The sequence below is a fragment of the Cyprinodon variegatus genome, unplaced genomic scaffold (assembly GCF_000732505.1).
Source record: "Cyprinodon variegatus isolate N-32 unplaced genomic scaffold, C_variegatus-1.0 Scaffold1, whole genome shotgun sequence".
NCBI lineage: Eukaryota > Metazoa > Chordata > Actinopteri > Cyprinodontiformes > Cyprinodontidae > Cyprinodon > Cyprinodon variegatus.
The window spans coordinates 3,263,458-3,283,638 of NW_015150454.1; the positions used below are offsets into that span (position 1 = coordinate 3,263,458).

The 20,181-nt window shown below is 38.3% G+C and overlaps 1 protein-coding gene across 1 annotated transcript in view; it reads right to left on the minus strand.

Annotated features, from left to right (window-relative positions):
• The window catches only part of LOC107089680 (zinc finger matrin-type protein 4-like), a 92,939-nt gene that overhangs the window by 32,100 nt on the left and 40,658 nt on the right, over positions 1 to 20,181 (minus strand). Inside the window, exons 4-5 of the mRNA XM_015382631.1 lie at positions 16,872 to 17,049; positions 11,752 to 11,997 (exon numbers count right to left, since the gene is read on the minus strand). Coding sequence (XP_015238117.1) covers positions 11,752 to 11,997; positions 16,872 to 17,049 — 424 coding nt within the window. The remainder of the gene's footprint in view (positions 1 to 11,751; positions 11,998 to 16,871; positions 17,050 to 20,181) is intronic.

Below are 20,181 nucleotides of genomic sequence, written 5' to 3' on the forward strand. Positions count from 1 at the left end.
TCTATGGTGCCCCTTGCGGCAGCAACCCCTGAACCCCAAGGATGCTGTCAAGCTGAAGGTCTATCAACCTGTTTGGCTTATGGGACTCCTGAAGCATTAGGAAGGTAGGCCAGGTGTGCTGCTACCTTGGCGGTTGTAGGGGCAAGAATTCAGATCTCGGGGTTGCCACTTTCTTTTAAAAATAGGCATTTTAAAATGTACATGTATTAAAAGATTTTGCTAACCAGAGCCCTATCTGGGTGAAATAATCTGAGCTGCTCAATGAATTAATTTCTTTGAATTTCAAACTTTATGTAAACATTACATAAAGTTATTGCATAAATATTTTAACTAGTATATATCAATGCTATGAACTTATGTAAATCTTTTGAATTTTCTTTTCACAGAGTTACACTTTAACATGGAGCTTTCTTTTTGCAAAGCTCATTAAAACACATTTACATATATCCAGTGAGTGATGCTACAGGTAGTTATGTCATATAAGACAACTTTACTATTCTATTTACCTAATTGTGGTTCAGGACATTGGGTGCTGGAGGTGGAGGAAAATTATGTGCAGCAGGAAGTTGTTTACTTTTTTCTTACTGAATAATTTGAATGGGTGTAAAAGTTGTCTACGTTGTGTTGTGGGTGTAAGAGTTGTTTACTGTACCTCAGTTCCACTTGTCTAGAAGTAAAAGCACTTATGTTTGACTTTTGTAGACAAGAGGATTGACGCAATTTAATGTTCTGTCATTCAGTTAGTAGTTTTAGTCATGTGAAACAGGTTCACAAACCAATGGTTGCACAAAACTCCTGCAGATCCTTCTCTGACTTTGGGAATCTCCCATTTCTGGTTGGTGGACAGGGCATAGAAACCAGGAAATGAAAATAATAAATTTCAACAATTCCAGGAGAGTCAATGGTTGGAACCACTTCCGATCAATAATTGCATAAGCCAAAACCAGGAGCAGGAATGAGCAAAGGTGTGGTCAGGATTAGGGGATAATGAAATATGTACAGTTTATCTGCAATTGCATTTTATCTGCAAAAAAAAAAGAGCTTCAGGGTTTTATTTACTCTTTAAAATCTGAATGTATACTGAACAGTGACTTCAGTGTACAGTTACACACCTCTGAAACACAATTTAAAGCTTTATGGCAGTTGTATAGATCTTTTAAATTATTTTTTGCTGTTTAAGATGTGATATCATGATTTTCAAATACATAGAAAAGCCTTTAAATTTAGAGTATTCATTGGCAATTACAAAAAATAATTATATAATTAATCATGATATTTTTATACCCATTAAAATTATTCAGTAGGAAAAAGTAGATTGGATTACTTTAGAAGGTTTTTATACTTTGCAAATTTAAAACAAATTTTAACAAAACCTTAATAATAATTATAACCTGATGATTACACGTGACAAGATTAAAATGTTGCCAATGTTGGCATTTGTTCTTAGGAAAAATGTCTAATGGTGAAAAGAAAAACCATGCCTAGTCCTGCTCATTTTAAGTTCCATGTATCCATGCTGCTACAACGATTACACAAAGATCTTTGTTCTTGAATATATATAAAACCAACTTTGTTGTAAGTGCATGTGTGTACGTGGCTAGATAATGTCAGTTCCCCTGCTTTTAGCCTGATTGATGTCACCTCCCCAATGCCTGGCCGAGCAGCACTGATGTGCAATATGCTACTGCTTTGTGTAGGCGCCAGTGGTCTGAACACAAACACACATGCACTCAAGCACACACACATTAATGTATACTCCAGAACAGACGCTTTGTGTTTTAGGTTCTGGCATAAGTTTCTGGCAAAAGACTATGGTTTATCCTAATCCATGTTAATTATATGCAAGAAAAAGTATGCACGATAGCATTAAGGAATTTTGCTTTTTTTGTCAAGAGGAGCAGAATTTGTGCTGGTGTTTTAAGCTTGGTTAATTAAATGAGAAGATATGCCAGAGAGGGTATGTTAAGCAAAGGCAGTGGGAGTGGAGTTAAGACTGTCATTTAATGTGCAAAGCGTTCTAGCATTGTACCCATTCCAGTTTGTAGACACATTGACTGTGATCTCCCTCTCCTACCCTCTGTGTCAGATGCTCAATTATTCCTCTGTCTCCTTTAACGATTTTGGTATGTGTAATAAGTGTAGTATTTTTGTTGATTTAGGGGCGAGCGTGTCAAAGTTAGATTCCTGGCTTACAGTAGGCCTGCTGAATATCCTGGAGTTAGACCATATCCAGGAGTTAGAGCCACTAGTTAACAGCCTGGATCCACCGAGACCAGGAACATGTCTCCTGTATGTAGTGGTCCTTGTATGTAGTAGTATATCCCGAGCAGGCAGGAAGCGACTGGGTGACAGTACAGCATAGTCCTAGATCTTTGCCCTTTGGTCATTACCATGTTTCTAACAGATTTCCCCCAGCTCAGTGACACACCAACTCGGAATCCTGCTATGGTAATTTGCAGCTACGTAGTCAGAAATGTGAGACATCAACTCCTACCTGAAAGTGTTGGCTCAGAATACTTTTAAATATGGTAAGATTGCTTTTCAGACTGGGCCAATGGCACCCGGCTACGCTGAGGAGGTCTCTAAAATTAATGTTACTTTAGTAATTAAGTTTGCCAAACGGAACAAAATGTCGGACTAAGAAATTTTCTCAGTTCCCTCCCTGATCGGCCCAATGATGACATGTTCAGCTGCATGTCATCACCCAACCTCTGGTTGTCTAAGTGGTGTCATGAAAATGGTGTGGGCTACACTGATAATTGCCAATCTTTCTGGTGATAAGCTGGTCTGATTCAGGAAGGTGGCATCACCCACTGTGGATGGACCACACTGAATTCTTTCTAAGAATTTGACCAAATTAATTAGTCCTCCAAAACCCTGGCAGCCATGGATGCAGACCAGAAAGTAGTTGTAGTTTAACTCACCTCTAAGCAGCTGCTCTACCCACCCAATTCAAATATACTGTATTAATCCCAAAGGGAAATTAAATGTTGCAATAACTCAAAAGTTATTTTTAAACAGGTGTTGTAGGTGTTGATAGCTGTGGACAGGAAAGATCATCTCTATCTGTCTGTCTTGCACCAGATGGGGAGAAGCCTCTTACTTGCCCATAATGTTCTTCACTTTATGAAGAATTCTTCTTTGTGAAATAGTCTCCTGAAGTTCTAGAGGAGATCCCAGAACAGAGCCAGCCTTCTTTAGTAGCTTGTTGAGCATTTTTAAATCATTACCTCTAATACTGTTAGATATATTGTTACTCCTTTCAGTGTTTTGCCCAAAACCAAAAATATTAGAAAAGAATCCTAACAGAGTAAATCATGATAATCAAATTGAAATTAAAATGACTCCAATCAGGGTAAGAATTTAAAACAGTTAAAGATTAATTTAATATGATCTATTTCTTCAAAAATTTCCAAACAGCCAGAAATTCTGGGTGCTGAGAGTGGAAACGCTCTTTCAATGTGACTTACTGATTACTCAAAGCCCAGTTAAAAGTTGCAACTCTTTTGAACATTTAACTCTTAGTTTCCCTCATCCAAATTGCAAAGCAACAAAATCTCTTCCTTTTGTAATTTTGTGTCATCCACCAGGTTCAATTTTCAGATCAGTTTTCAGAGTTCCTATCTGATTTACTGTTAAATATTGACAAGGTCATTATACTGGTGGATTTCATCATCCATGCAGACACTGAAGGTGAAAGCTTAAATTAAGCCTTTAATGCTATCTTAGACTCAATTGACTTTGCTCAAAATGTGAATAGTACCACATATTCTCATCTTCATACTTTGGACCTTGTATTGACAGAGTTCTCCTCCCCCAAAAGAAGGTGGTACTTTAGCAGAACATTATCATATAATGCAGTTATAAATTTTAATGAATCTGTTCCAGTTTTTATCTCATCTATGTCACTGATCATAGGGAAACTATTTATTTTATCTTTCTTCACAAATTGATGATTTTGTTGATGGTATTAATGGTGAATGTCCTTTCATCTGAATATTGCAGAAATGAGACATATCTTGTTCAGGGGTGATGCTGAGAAACTAGTCCATGCATTTGTTACTTCAAGGCTGGATTATTGTAATTCTTTACTATCAGGAATCCATAAACTGTAGTTAAAAGCCTTCAGCTGATCCAAAATGCTATGGCCAGAGTTCCGATAAAAATTATAAAGCAGCTCATCTCTCTCCTATCAAAGTTTTTCATCTTTGGCTTCACGTTAAATCCACAATAAAATATAAAATACTCCTTCTATCATATAAAGCCTTTAATGGCCATGCTACATCTATTATCAGGGATCTGATATCTGATAGTACCTTATGTCCCTGACAGAACACTGCGCTCTCAATCTGCAGGTTTACTAGTGGTTCCACTGTCTCTACATGCATGCTTAGTGGGAGGGATTGCTTAAGAGTCAATGGCAATAAGCTGGTTTTCCTTAGATAGAAAATGTTAATCTAGTTGAATTGTCTCTGTAAATCGCCTTCATATGACATATATTGTGAATTAAATAAAAAAATAAACTGAAGTGGATGGAATTTGTTACAAAAACTATTTGACACACTGAATGCATGGGTTCACAATATTTAGAAATACCCTGTATGCTTATAATGGAGACCTAGCTGGAGATATTTTTTGACTTGCCCTTGCTTTAGTTTCAGACCTTTAAACAGTACATAGATGTACAAGTGAAGGTTTTTGATTCAAGCCTTGGAACATTATTGCTCCCTGTTGGGGTATGATGTTTGTGACTCACTCCATTTATATGCCCTGCCAAGCTCTTTCTCCAAATCCTTTTATGTGTCTCAGATGGATTTTTGGGACCATTTAATACAGGCAATTATGAAATCTTGTTTATGGTGAGTATAGTTTGATAAATGGCACTAATTCAAACAAAGTAAGTGGGATACTTAAGCCATAAGCAATGATTATTATAAAAGTAAACATCACTTATTGCATATAGTGTCTTATTTCCTTTTCTATTTAATGAATGACCATAACATAAGACATATTAATTTGTACCTCGTTTCATGGTATTGACATTTTAATTTGGATACATGTTTTTAAGCTCTTCTCATTCCAAAGCGTTTATACCATGATCCACTAGGAGCGGGTTATGTGCTGTTCAGTGGCCAAATAAAATAATGTAGGATATTTACTTAGATGCTACCAAAACCAACAATATTGACAAGGTGGCCGGTTGTTGGTTAAAATAAGCATTTGTGGAAATGAAAAAACATTTATTATATGAAAAGTCCTTAAGGTTGAGTGAGAAACTGTCTAGCTCTAACTTTTCAAATACTAAAACAAGTCTAATCAATTTTGCAGCACATGTTGCAGAAAATGGATACACCATCTGTTTTAGCAAAATATAAGTAGAAATGAAAGATTAGTCAGAAAGTTATTCCTTAGATATACGTATACATGTTTCAACTTTTACAGTTCTATTGCCACTTGATTTAGTGAGGTATATTTCATTGTAGGAAATAATTTATAGTGACAAACGGGTAATAATAAAATGAAATAGTCATTAGACATAATTTCAACCAATCACCATATTCACTTTATTTTCCTTATCTGTCTGATGTTATTTTTCAGCTCCACTCACTCTATAGAGGATATCTAAATGCTCTTCAAATCCAAATGAAAGTAGCCGGCCCTATATTGAATTACAGTTTGCATTATAAAACCAATGTGTTGCAATATCACAACTGCAAAAAAAATGAAAAATATCGGAGAACATATTGCTAATAAAAACTTTTGAGCCTTCTAATATTCATCTTAAGGTTATTTAGAACCACCCCTAATTAGAGCCATCTCATAGCTGTAAATACAATGAATAAAAAAAATCTATTTAAAAATATACGTCCAAATAAGTCATTTCCTATAGTGGTTATAGGGTCAGGCATTTTATTGATCTGCACTCAATAATCAACACATATATCTGCAAAGCCGACAAATTATTGTGGTTATATATGTAAGTGATGTTCAGCTATTACAGTGAGCACTATCTCCTGGGACAGGAGGTCATCTCCGTCTCACGACTGAAACACAACCATCAATTATAGACAGTATTCTTCCGACTTCAGAACTTAACTGTCTCTAGAGTCCACATACACATGCACACGCATACACATGCATACACACAACCATCTCGCTGCCTATCTCTCTGCTTCCAATTCCTTTCCTAATCTCCAGGGAGCCAAGACAAAGCACAGGGCCTGTCTTGAGGGGTTTCTACCCTTTTATGATTTATGTTAGGAATAAGCTGAGTCAGGCACCCTCGATCCCCTGCCTCTAGCCACACCCATTACACCTCCCTTGTCAATGGCTGAACAAAATCTTAGAGAACAATTCTACACATGTATACATTGTGCTGCTTTGAGACAATTTTATATAAAGGTCATATATTATGGGAAGTATAAATGTAATGCAAGAATAAAACAGTTGGCAGATCCTATGGTTACATCTTGTATATAGAATATAATTAACCACACCTTGCAGAGATGATGACAGATGGGATGTGTTGACAGATTTAACATGATTGTCATGCAAATACACACATCCAAACAACAAGGGAGCAAAGAAACAAGCTATAGACACGGAGGAATGATTTCAGAAGCAGGAAGGACAGAATAAAAGGATTATAAATAAGAGAAGGAGAAAACCGAGGCAAAGATAAATTTATGCAACACTGAGGTTCTTATTTGCCCTTCACTTTCACCCTAACTCACATCTGAAGTAATAATAAAAGCCAATCAGAAGTGAGAATTATGCTACAGCTGCAATATGTTTGAGCCATGTTATCACAGTGTTTTGGACATTAAAAGTGCGGGATTTAGACTAACATACATAAATATAGTTTAAATTAAAATTATACAAGAAATATGTTTAAAAAACTAAAAACTGCCACGCCCATATATTCAACCCTTTATTCCTGATAATTAAGTCTTGTGGGATAAATTTACTTCAAATAGCCTGAGTAAATACAGTCCACCTGTGTTAAGCTAAAAACATTACTGTTTTGATCAGGCACGTGCAACTCCAGTTGCAATAACTATTTTAATGAAACTTTTTGCCCCAATCCTTACCTCAACATGTATAAATGAAATAGCTAAAGTTCTCCATGGACCTAATAATAAGAAACTCATTTAATGCAGGTGTTTTAAAGCTGTGAAAAATCTAAAAACTGCTGGACTCTGACTCTTAATAACTGCAGCAGAATAGGGCAAGATTACACCCACGAGCTGCAACCTTAACGTGGCGCGGTTGTTTGAGTGCCCGGATTATCCTAGGAGCTATGTTGTCCGGGGCGTTATGCCCCTATTAGGGTCTTTCATGCCAAAAAGGTCCTAGGTGATGGCTCAGACTAAGTGCAGCTTACAAGACCCCTATTGATAGTACTAAATCAAGGACCATGACGTCGCCCGGTATGGCGCAGCCGGGGCCCCACCCTGGGGCCAGGCCTGGGGTTGGTGCCCCCATGCGAGCGCCTGGTGCCCAGGCCTTTGCCCACAGGGCCCAGCCGGCCTCAGCCTGAACCTACGACGTGGGCCCCTCCTTCTGTGGACCCACCACCTGCAGAGGGATCTGTAGGGGTCAGGTGCAGAGAGAACCGGGTGGCGGTCGAGGCCTAGTCCACGCACCCAATTTCTGGCTGTAGGGACGTGGCACGTCGCATCGCTGAGGGGAAGGGGCCTGAGCTTGTGCAGGAAGTTGAGAGGTACCAGCTGGATATAGTCTGGCTCACCTCTAAGCACAGCTTGGGTTCCGGATCCTGTCTCCTGGAGAGAGGCTGGACGCTCCACTTTTCTGGCGTTGCCAACATGGAGAGGTGGTGAGCTGAGGTGGCCTTGCTCATTGCCCCCATCACAGTCGTTAGGTGTTGGAGTTCACGCCGGTGAATGAGAGGGTCAACTCCCTACGCCTTTGGTTTGGGCACAGGTCTCTCACCATTGTCTCAGCCTATGGGCGCAATATCAGTGCAGAGTACCGGCCTTCTTGGAGTGCTTGGGAGAAGTACTAGATGGTGCTCCAACTGGGAACTCCATTATTCTACTGGGGTACTTCAACGCCCACATGGGCAGCGACAGTAAGACCTGGACATGGGTGATCGGTAGGCTGATCTGAACCCAAGCGGGGTTCTGTTATAGGACTTCTCTGCTAATAACAGTTTGTCCATGCCGAACAACATGTTCTAGCACAAGGGCGTCCATAAGTGCACCAGGACACCCTGCCGGAGGTCGATGATCAACTTTGTGGTCGTGTTATCTGATCTCTGGTCATGTGCCTTGGACACTCGGGTCATCCGATCACCACCTGGTGGTGAGCTGGATCTGCTGGCAGGGAAGGAAGCCGGTCAGACCTGGCAGGCCTAAGCATGTTGTGAGGGTTTATGGGAATGTCTGGTGGATCCGTCTGTTAGTGCGGTCTTCAACTCTCACCTCCGGATGAGTTTCTCCAAGATCCGAGCGTGGTTGGAGACATGGAGTCGGAGCGGTCCAACATGTGGCCCAACCAGTCCACATGTGTTTTGTGGATCTGGAGGGACTATGTATCTGAGCTTGCCTGGTGTTGCCTCGGGGTCCCCCGAGAGCAGCTGGAGGCAGGGTGTGGGGATCGGGAAGGCCTGCTGCCTCTGCGACCCAGCCCCGGATAAGCGGAAGAAAATGGATGGATGGATGGCTGGATGGATCTCAGAATGCATGATGGATTGCATCAACTTCTACGCGGTTAAAATCATGTCCTATTCCAGACAACAAAAAAAATCAAGTTGTCTTGTCTTCTTTTTCTTATAAGTATTCTGTTGGTTTTTAATGCAGAAATGTGCATATACATTTGATCTATATATATATATATATCTATATATATATATAGATATATATATATATAATCTTTTTTTGTACATGCATGCTTTATATCTGGGTTTCACTTGCTGCAAGGACATGTGAAGTCCTCCACATAATAATGCCTCTTTCTATCATACTATATATATAAATATATGCTTCTTTCTATCATACTATATATATATATATATATATATATATATATATATATATATATATATATATGGCAGTGAAGCAAGAGGTTTTATTAAATGCAAACCACAACTGGTTTAAAAAGCTACCTGTTAAATATTTATAATAGTTTTATTATTATTTTATAATGTTTTAGTCAAAAATCATAGAAAAGGAGCTAAGTTTGTGGGATCTGGGTCACAGTGTGTGGATCGCGGACAATATCCAACACGACACTTTTAAAGCCTCTGAGCCACTGTAGGCGGCAATATGACTCATGCTTTTAATATGATTGGCTTCTTGAGATGATGGTTTGTGTCATGGCACCTGGAGCACAGAGCGATGAGCGCAGCTTTGGCTCACAAAATGATTTGCTTGCAGAGACTGTGTAATGTGTGCTATGAGTGCGCCAAATTTGTAAGTGCAGCAGGACGATGTTAGATGGTATCACTGTGCCAAATAGTACCCAATGTTTTGTAAGACTACCCCTCAGTTAAGGTTAAAGTTTAAATCAGGAGGGTTTCTTCCTGCTCTACTTGAGCAGGAATGTGGGTAGGAGAAAGACGAAAGAAATGGCCCTGACTAATATGTGAAATTTAAAACCTAAGACATGCCAAAATGCTAGTATTTGACATTGATCCAACTCAAGTAAGCAAGGCAAATTGTTGTTACCTTTACATAGGTGGTTTGTGTGAGAATGCTTGCTCATGTTTTTTTTTAGATCGATTGAAATCATCTTAACAACTTAGATATCCTACAGCAGCAGAGGAACCATGAGCTTCACACATACCCAGAAATGCAGCTTTGACAAGTGTGAAAGCTGTACTGTAATCTGAGTAGACTGTGAACCCTGGCAACTGATCTGGAAAACTAGCTGTTGCAAACAGAATTAATAAGATATCAGGTCAAAGTTTAACAAGGAATAAGAGCCATATACAGAGAGGAAAATACATATGTCTATGTATTGATATATTCATCAAACCTGTTGCAAACTATGGGGTTCAACTCTGTTCTCTTTCTGTCTAGACTTGCAAAGATTTTACATTTTTATTTTGGTTCTCTTTTGGTTTTGTCTGTTTTTGATACTCTGATAATTCTAACGCCATCCTGTCTTGGAGTTATCACCTTTTATCTGTCCTTCTGACTTCAACCCTTCAAATTTGTTCTAGGTTGCAATGTCCTTCTTTAATCTACCACAGCTTTGTTTCCCCTATTTTCCCAAAACTGTTTACAGTATTTGGTTGTATTTTTGACATATTCTTCAACTTTATGACTGCTTCAACTAATTAGGTAAGATAAAATTGTGTTTTTGATTTGATAGTTTCTATTTATACAGTGGGTAGAAAATGTATATTTTTTACCAATATTTCTACAGATGCATACACTCAAGACACAGGAATTCTAATTTATAGATCATCATTCTACAATTACTTAGTCAAGCAAAATCTGATTTTTTGAGGGTCAAGTGATCAGGTCAAGCTGTTTAAAGTAAGTGGGAATGACTGTTTTAAGTCACATTTGAGTCACATTCCTATGTGCTCTGGAATCATATCTTCTCTTTTAAAGTGAGTCTTGTGGGATCTACGAAGGCAGATTATGTGTTGTGAGATGATGTTTTAATATAAATGTGTCTATTTCTTTGACGTCATTTTACAGTCCTCACATTTTTGCACTGCCCCCAGAATACTGCAGCACTTAACAAAACAGACAGGAGCTGGGATAATACTGCACAGGGGAGAGAGAAAAATATTGGAGTTGTCAATAAATAGAGATCAAATTTTATTAAGGCCTAATATAAATACTCTCAGAACTATCAGGATGTATGGGATACATAGTTTGTATTGTAAAATTCATACTGGACCCTACAAACAGATGACTTTAGAAATGTTATCTTGGTTAGAGAGCTATGATCTGCCTCTGTCTTTTATATATCTGAAAAAAAGTTGCCCCAAATAATCTGTTGTGCTGAAATGGCAGTAAGATCTTCCTTAAACATCACAATAAAGAGAACCAGTTCCCTTTTATCAATGTTTGTCGCACAGCACCCGCTGACACATTAAATGGCTGTATTTAAACCATAACACCTATTTCCCTCTGTTTACTGTTGTGCTGTTGCTCTTATGTGTATTCAGGTCAGTTTGGAGCTGTAAGCAGTTTGCGCTGAAGTCAGATATAATATTTTAAAGTTAATGGGATCACCAGATAAAACAAATTACAGCCAAAGAATCTGATTTGCGCATGAAGACCTGGAGTGGGAATGTAGCCCTATTGCTAATATCTACAGGGTCAGAATTAGACTTGTGTTCACAGAATTTTTGATTATTGCTACTTAATCTAATTTCCAAGTCCCTTACTAAAAGCTAAGTGACTAAAACAAATGTTTCAGAAATAAAGTCTGTTTCTGTAAGATTTCAGCAGGATAAGCTTTATCAAATTAGGGAAACTTTAATTGTAAATTATTCACCTAAAAACCCAAAATATGCCCAGAGACATTGATATTCAACATATAACTCATTAAATTACTTATTGAAGTGATTCATCAATGTTGTGGTTTCGGAGAGAGAAATCTTACAACTACTAAAATTGAATTTAATGTCTCATTTCTACATGACCACCTTTAGAGTGTACAAATTGAAGATTTAACCAACCATACTCAATCACTTCACCTCCTTCATCTTCACACTCTCACAAGCAATGCCTGTCACTGAATTGAGTGGGGACTTCAGAGGCCGACCTGTGCTCTCTGTGGCATCCAGACTGCCTGCTAGCTGCTCCAGCAGGCGTGCCCTGGCAGCATTTCTGCGGTGTTTCTTTCCCTCATAGTGCTGCTGGGCCATCAGAGGGTTGTTGAACCAGGCTCCACATAGGCAGCAGTACTTCCCAGCCTCTCTGCCACCATTTCCACTGAGCTCCGGCGTTGGCCAGGGTAAGGCAGGGGAAGTGTTGGAGTCTGAGGTTAGTGGGGTGGAAGGTGAGGAATCTGGAGGAGAGAGTGATAAGGCAAGAGTTAAAGCTGAGAGAGAGGGATACAGGATAAAAAAAGAAAAGAGAGAGGATTAAAGGTGGATAATAATGTTCATTCAAATGCAAATGTTCTACTAATGCAAAAAAGGCATGACATGAAAACACTTTATTATACCGGTAAGAAAAGCATAATGCAATCAAATTCGGAGTGAAGAATAGTCAATCAAAGCAATCTGCACTCCGGTCTTCAAGATCTTATATCTACCGTCCTGCTTAGCCTTTCCATTTTATCTTTTTTTCTCAGCATTGCAATGTATTGTCTTTCCTCTGAGGGACTGAAAAAGAAATGGCAGATTTCCAGGTGACCTGCTACTCATGACACGACACTGGTTACCATGGTGATTGTCCATTAATAGCCAACAGGCTCTGATATGACCACAGGACGTAGTTGTGGCTCTCGCAGAGAAGACAGCATGTCTCCGTGTGTATGGGCCTGGCTTTTTGAGGAACAAACTCCATGTTTAATCTCTTGAGAAAAAGTGTGTTTGTGTGCAAGAACTAAGTTTCCAAACAGCCTGCTTGGATGTGTAAGGTACAATACGTGTAAAAAGACATCCTGGGAGGGGGGCTGGGTCCACAGCCGGACTGAGAGAAAAAGCTGACGATGCCAGATGGTATCTCCAAATGTGCCAATTCACTATCCTCAATGTGTTAATGACTCTAAAGTCAGAGCGACTATGATTACAGAGCTGCAATGCCACACGTTTAGTCATTTTATATCACAAACAAAAGCCCACTCACATGTGCTTTCAAGCTAGAATGAGCCACTTATTTCACAGAAACCACAAGCTAACCACTAAAAAATGAAGAGCATGCTTAAAATTTTTGACCACTGACCCTTGTTTGCGGAGGTCTGCTACTGAGAGGTCTATGTAGGCCTGTGTTGACTGAACTCTAGCCATGCAAACTGATTGGCTGCTAATACTTTGATGTGTCTCCAGTCTCTGTTCACATAGTTACCGTAGCTATGGCTCTTCTTCTCCTCATCGCACCCACCACACCCACCCACATTTGCTTTGCCACCCTGTCTTCTCAGTTGCTCAAATACAACATTGTAACTGTGTAGCTGTCCTTTATTTTCAATTTTTTCTCTGCCACCCTCAAATATTAGTTGGTCATCAAAGTTCTCTGTGATGTTTGTCTGTGCATGCCCGTGCACAAGTGAAATATCTCAACTTTGACAGCTTTGTGGAAGAAGTACTGAGCAGAAGTAGAGAGAGAGAAAAAGATTCTCCAATGTAATTTCCTCTCTCTATCCCATGTTTTCCCTACATTTCCTCTTTTGACTGTGATCCTTGTACATTGGAGCAGAAATAAGTGTTTTTCACAGAGTGGAGCACAGGGAGAGTGTGTGTGTAACAGTAGAAGGAAATGCTTGATTGATGTGCTCAGAGGAACAGACACAGGTATCTCAGCTTTATCTCTCTGGAGTATCTCCTAGCATCTATTGACTCTTCTTTTTCTTACTTCAGCAAATGTTAGTTTCCAGATTTCTTAAGCAACTGCTTTAGTAACTCTACTTCCGTGTGTCTGATGATCATGTGCATGTATGCGTGTTGTGCTGCCCATGCACGCCCTAGCCTGTCAACTTGAGTGTGTGTCTTTTGTACTGTGCTCATCTTAGGGAGCTCACAAAGGCTAGCTTTGACTTTAATCTCTCCTGAAATCCTCTCCTTCTCTCCCAGGTCACTATTTCTCTCTTCTTATACGACTTCCCCTGTATCTTTTCCTCCAGGTCCCACTGTCATAAAGAGACGTAAATTTGAAAGTAGCAGAATCACAGAAGTGACAGTTTTCCAAAGTAGGCCAAAGTTTAGCAGAAGTCACTTTGGGGGTTGATTATAACACACCATTTTGGAGCAATGGTGTGTTTACAGCTCTCTGACTTTCCTCTTTCAGTCCAATTTGTATCACATTATGTAAAACATCCTGGGAGAGAACTCCCCAGATCACACATTTAAGGAAAATATACTCAAACTCTCATAAGAAAGTACTATGAAATAACTGTAAAATGATTTTCTTTATTTTTATTTTGAACTTGGTTTATGCTGTAACCTTTTTACCTTGTTTTATCACATTTAAACCTGTTAGTTGTAATACCAGATTTACTATAGTCCTGTTAGATATGCCATACCTCCAAGTACCCTGCTTTATTGTCCCACTTGCTTACATACAGTGTTGCACACAAACTTAAAAATGTATGTTGGGGGTTAAAGAGGGCTGTAAACTAGCTTCTTAATAGCCTTACCATTTCTCAATGCTTTAATTTAGGAAACATTTTCTAGCGCTTTTAGCAGGTGTCACCAAAAATAGTACTAGCATAAAGAACCTGGATGGTTTGAACTTAAAAATGTGCCTAATGTTTATTGCAGTCTGAGCACTTTTTTTTTGGTATAAATGTTGTGATAAGAGATATTTTGATAATAATAAATGTGTAATGCATTGTGACTCACTAATGTAAACTTTGGGGCAAACATGTATTTTGCAACATTTACTGTCAAAGAAGAGGGCATGTTGACTGCTATGAGTGTACATCTGTGTGTGGGTGAAATTCATGCTGTTAAAAATATATCGGTCTCTTTGGGAATCTGTTATTTATTATGTCTGCCTCCCCCCTCATTTTAATAAAACGATTTTAAATGAAGGATCATGCCCTAGCCATACAAAAGACTAAAAATACTGTCCAAAGTCGCTTTAAAATCCCTTGTTTTACTCCCTGCCCCAAGCTGGGAACAAGAAAAACTATCAATATTTAAAATTAATTCAAATATTTTACATTTTAGGCAACTGATTTTCAACTGATTTTCTTTAAAATAAGACTAGATGAAAATGCAGTTTATATCAGAAATAAATAAGCTGGAAAAGATTAGTTTGCAAATACTAAGCAATGAGAATTAATATTCATCAGCATTTGTCATTTTTATAATGAGGACTATTGCCAATTCTATAACAAAGTTATTACGCACTAGTTTTTTTATTGTGTTGAAAATCAGTTTAAAATCTCATAAACTATTAACAAAGAATTTGTTAATAGGGGGAAGCTGAGCAAAACTACAAACCCCAGTCTTTTTCAATCTGGATTTAGTCTACGGGCCCCATTAATGCTCCTGAGATGCTTGGTTGTACTACATCAGTGGTGCTTGCATTTCTTTAAGGGGCGATACAACTTTTGGTTTGTTCTGGACTTTCATTGGGCATTCTAAATGTTGCATTTTGAACAATAAACACATTCATGTGGATAAAGTGGAACACCTAATCAAATATTTAGTGTTTTATTCAATATAAAGATGTACAATGTGATTCTTGTTTTTCGGTGGAAAACTTATCAATGGTATCGAGCTGAGGAAAGGTTGCAATACTCCTCACTTTTAACTAGAGATGCTTAACAAGTTTTTTTTTTTTGTATTGGGAGTAAATTTCAATTTACTCTGCAGCATCTAAAAGGATAGAGATCCAGGCTTAACTCTGCTGATGTTTCTTAATACCTAATTGTCTCTCTCTTTCAATTCTTAATGGATTTGCTAATTTTTTCTGTTGTCATATTTTAGATTCATGTTCCGCTACAGCATATTTTTATGCGGGTGATATTACATTTTCCTCAAACACCATCTGATACATGGTACGTAGAAATCAGCTAAGATTTTATAGCTAGCAAGTTCCTGCCTGATAAAAGTATCCCCCAAAATTACACTGCTACCATCAAGCTTTAGGGTTTGAATTAGGTTCTGCTAAACATATCGGTTCTAGCATAACTTGTTCTCTGTTATGCTACAAATGAACGAATGAAATCAGATTCAGTCTCATCTGTACAAAGAAAATTAATCCATAAATATTAATCTTTGTCTCCTTTCTCTCAATTGTCAGTCTGGCCTCCAAGTTTCCTTTAGAGAAAACAATTTTACTAATTCACTCACATTAAAAATGAAATAGCTCTTTATACTTTTTACATACATAAACAATAGCAAGAGGCTGCCTGTATTCCAAGGTTAAATCTAGGCATCTGGATGCGCCTTTTACCGTCTAGCTTTTTGGGATTGCCAGACCAGATGGTAGCTATTTTATTTTAAGATCCCTTACCACAATCTCATTAGCTGCTACTGTTTTCTTTCCTAAGGCATCAGACAGCTCTTTGGATCATAGAATTCACTCTTACTTGTAATGTTTGTAACTGTTTGTGGACAAAACAGATATCTCCCCAGGAAAGACTATCAGTGTTCTAAATAAGTACAATGAGAAACCACAGTTATTTTAAATAGCAATACATGGGGAGAGGCCTTAAATTATTTCGTATTAGCCATCACATTTTATCATGAGGTTAAATGGTCAGATTACTATATGGATTACATAAGGTTTGTCAGAGTATGCATAAAATACCTTGAAGTCTAAGCCAAAAAAGATAAATAAACAATAGCTTTCAAATAGAATTAAATTTTTAACAGTCATTTTTAAAAACATGATTAGTGTTTAATTTTGTCACTATAAGTTGTAACATTAAGAAATCAGTTGAGTTCAAGCCATACACAGTACAAAGCTTACAGCAAATTATCAATACATTTCAAGATTTTAATTATAATGCTGGATAATTTTTCTTTTTTTCTTTCTTTTGTAGACTCCCAGTTCGAATTTAAATATGCTTGCCTCAATCCCATAATGACTACTATGACATAATTAGTCATCATTTACTAAAACACACTGAATCACACTAAGACTATCCCAAAAGGTACAAGGATAAGTATATTTTGTATATTTTTTCATAAAGCATACTTAAAAAATGGTCTTTCAACATTATTGCTAAAAGATTTTGCAAACATAAGTAAAGCTGAAATCTACCTGTGTTTGTAGGACTGGTTATGGCTGTGGGTAGGTTTGGTGGTTCCCCGAGGACTAGACGCACTCTCTTGGCATGGGTTTTGCCCTGGTAGTGGGACTGGGCCACAATGGCAGAGGTGAAGAACATGTTACACAAGGTACAGCACTTGTTTCTGTCTACTTCTGTTTCTGCGCAATCCTAGAAGAACAAAAGAAGGAAAGATGGTTAATGCAAACTAAATGGCAGGGAAGGAAAAGGGTAGGTTTGGAGAAAAGTAAAAAGGAAATAATGGTGTTAGGAGATGAAGGAGTGAAAGAATAGCAGGAGGTAAGGAAGTGAAGAGAGAGAAATAACGCTTTTACTGAACTCAATGGGCTTTCTCTTTCTCTAACAATCACACACAATGGTAAAGAAAGCGATGATCAAATATGCATCTGTCTCTCAGGGCTGAGATTGTGGCTTGCCCTCTCCAGTGCTGCTGATTCATTACTAATGATGAACCACAGTACCTTCCTGTGGGACATAAACTAAAAGACCAACTGTGAGTAACACAAATGTGCAAACAGGCGCAGATGCAAGTCGTAACCAGATATACACACACAGACAAAAATAGAGATTTACTATTATTTAAAATAAAATAAAAATATGAAAAGCGTAACGCCACCATAATGTAAATTGGGCTGTACTGTGACCTCCTGCTGGAGGAAAGGACTGGGAGTAGCTTACGCCTGTCTTTTTGGAGACGGTGGGCTACTTTTGGTCTGTACTGACAGATAACTAGTCTTTGCAGAGTCTTTTATTTTTGCTCTGAGCACTGTAGTAGAAAATTTTAAATGGCTAACCACGTTTTCAGATAAGAAGAATTCATTGCAGGTGGACTTAAGCTGCCATGCTTAATCTTTCTCGTAGTGTTGATGCCCTATGTAAGGTCACTGTACAGAGCCACAAATTTAGCTGTACTATGATCTCAATAGGTTTTTTTTCCCTACAAAAGAGAAAGTCTCTGCCACACTAAAGCGCCGGTTGTTTGTTGTGCATCAGTTAGCAAGCTCTTCTAGCCATTTTATAAGCCATTTATTTCATTTATAAATAGAGTGACTTTCCTTTGCGTCCATGCAAGGAAGGAAGTTAAGGTGATGTTCACACTGCAGGCCTTTTTTTTTTGCATTGCTGTTGACATTTAAAAATATATCCAAATTTATGTGATCTCCTGTGTGAACTGCATCCATACAAAGCAAGTGTTCTACATGCTCAGTAGAGGACGCAATGACATCACAAGCAAGAATGCTCTTTGCTTATAGGGAGTTAACATGAATAGTAGTGCTGGAGCGCATCTAGCAGACTTTCCCAACCTTAAAAACTAAATTTTTGTGGCCCCTCCGAATTATCGTCCACTGTGTTTGTTGTTTTTCATCCCGCTTCTGGGTAGCAAGACGCAGAAGAACAAAGAAACTTTTTTGAGTATTAATGACGTTCAGGTCCGATGAATTCCACGCGGTTTTTCAGACACAGGTCGCATTTGAAAAGATGTGATTTGTATCGGATTTTGAACCACATAGCCAAAGCTACATTCACACTTCAGCCTGAATTGATCCAAATCAGATTTTTTTTTGCACATATGGCAGTCTGAACAACAAAGATAATTTCTTCAATACAACCCAGGCCACTTGTCTATGTGATCCTAAATCTGATAGGACTCTGAACGTCATTAATACTCAACAAAGGTCACTATTCTGTGTCTTGCTATGCAGAAGCGGGAAGAAAAACAGCAACCATGGTGGACAATAATGCTAAGAGCAGTCCTTTTTTAACCATCTTGAAAAGATTGAGTTTTTAATGTTGGGAAAGATCGCCAAATGCACTCCAGCACTACCATCCATGTTTACCTCCTTAAACACAGAGCGTGCTTGCTTTTGATGTCACTGAGTCCTTTAATGCTCATGTGGGGCACTTGCGTTGTATGAATTCAGTTCACACAGGGGATCACAAACAACTTGCATATATTTGGAAATGTGAACGGCAACACAAATAAAATTGGATTTACAAAAAAATCGGAATTGAGCATTAAGGCCTCTGGTGTGAACGTAGCACAAGTGACCTCAGTTGCATTGGAAACAATTGGATCTGTGTTGTTCAGACAGCCATGAAAAGCTCGGATACAGGTCGATGGGCAAAAAGCCTAAAAGTGCAGAGGATTCCAAGGTAGTCTTCCACTGCCTGCAGTTTAAAAATATCGGATTTTGGTGTGACACATAAATAAAATATATTTGTATTTTATAATTATTTTTTTTAATTTAACATATTGAAGTATTGTCTAATGAAGAAGAACTAACATTTTATTCTTAAAGCTTATATATTTATGCCATATATTGAAATCTACAGAGAGGACAGGCTTTTCAGACAACTTAATGATTACACAAGAACTTTATCATCATCTCAGTAGTGTGTATAAGAGCATTTCAATAATGCGTATGAGAGTGTTTCAATAGTTCTGTAAGAGCATTTTAGTAGTGGATATGAGAGCGTTTCAGTAATGTGTATGACTGCTGTGCAACTGCTGTGCTTTTTGGATACCATAGAATATGGAAAACACAATCCTGAAAGATTCAGTGACATAGCACAGTAAAGTAAATAAAACAAGCTGTTTGGCATCCCCTTTCATCCAACAACTTCTGATAAATGTTTAAGTTTAACCTTTTTTGTTCTTCTAAATTGTCCTTGTATCTTTGTGTTCCACTTTCATTTCACTTTCCTATTTTCTGTCTGTTTGCATTCCAAGTGAAAAATTCATTTCAACATAAACAGCTAAGTTGTGGTAAGTGAATACGTTAAACGTGTTGTCTCTGGTTCACCATATTTAAATGAGAGGATGCAGGCTGTGTGTCTTAGAGGATGTGTGTGTATGTCTCTCTCATGTCACCCCTAGTTAGCATCAAAGACAGTGGATGTGAGAGTTGAGGACACCTTTACCTTCCAGGCTTTCTTTCTCTCTCTCCTTCTCCCCTTTTTCTTTCTTTTGTTTTTGTCTTGCCTGTCTTCCCATTGCTCTTAGCATTTCCTCCCCTGCATCCTCTCTTCCCCTCCGGGCTCCAGTCTCAGTGACTCTGTGTGTTGTGGGATGAAATATTTATCTGTATTGGCAGGCCCTCGCCATCCCCTCCTCTTTTTGCCCTCTCCCGGCTCGCCTCTTCGCCTCCTACATGTCCGTTACTGCTGTGAACGACGTGTAAATGTGTGCCATCCACTATCCTACGCCTCTTTCTCACATCAATAAAACAAACTGAACTTATTTCAGTTTTATCTGAGACTTGAATGCAATATCTAATAATT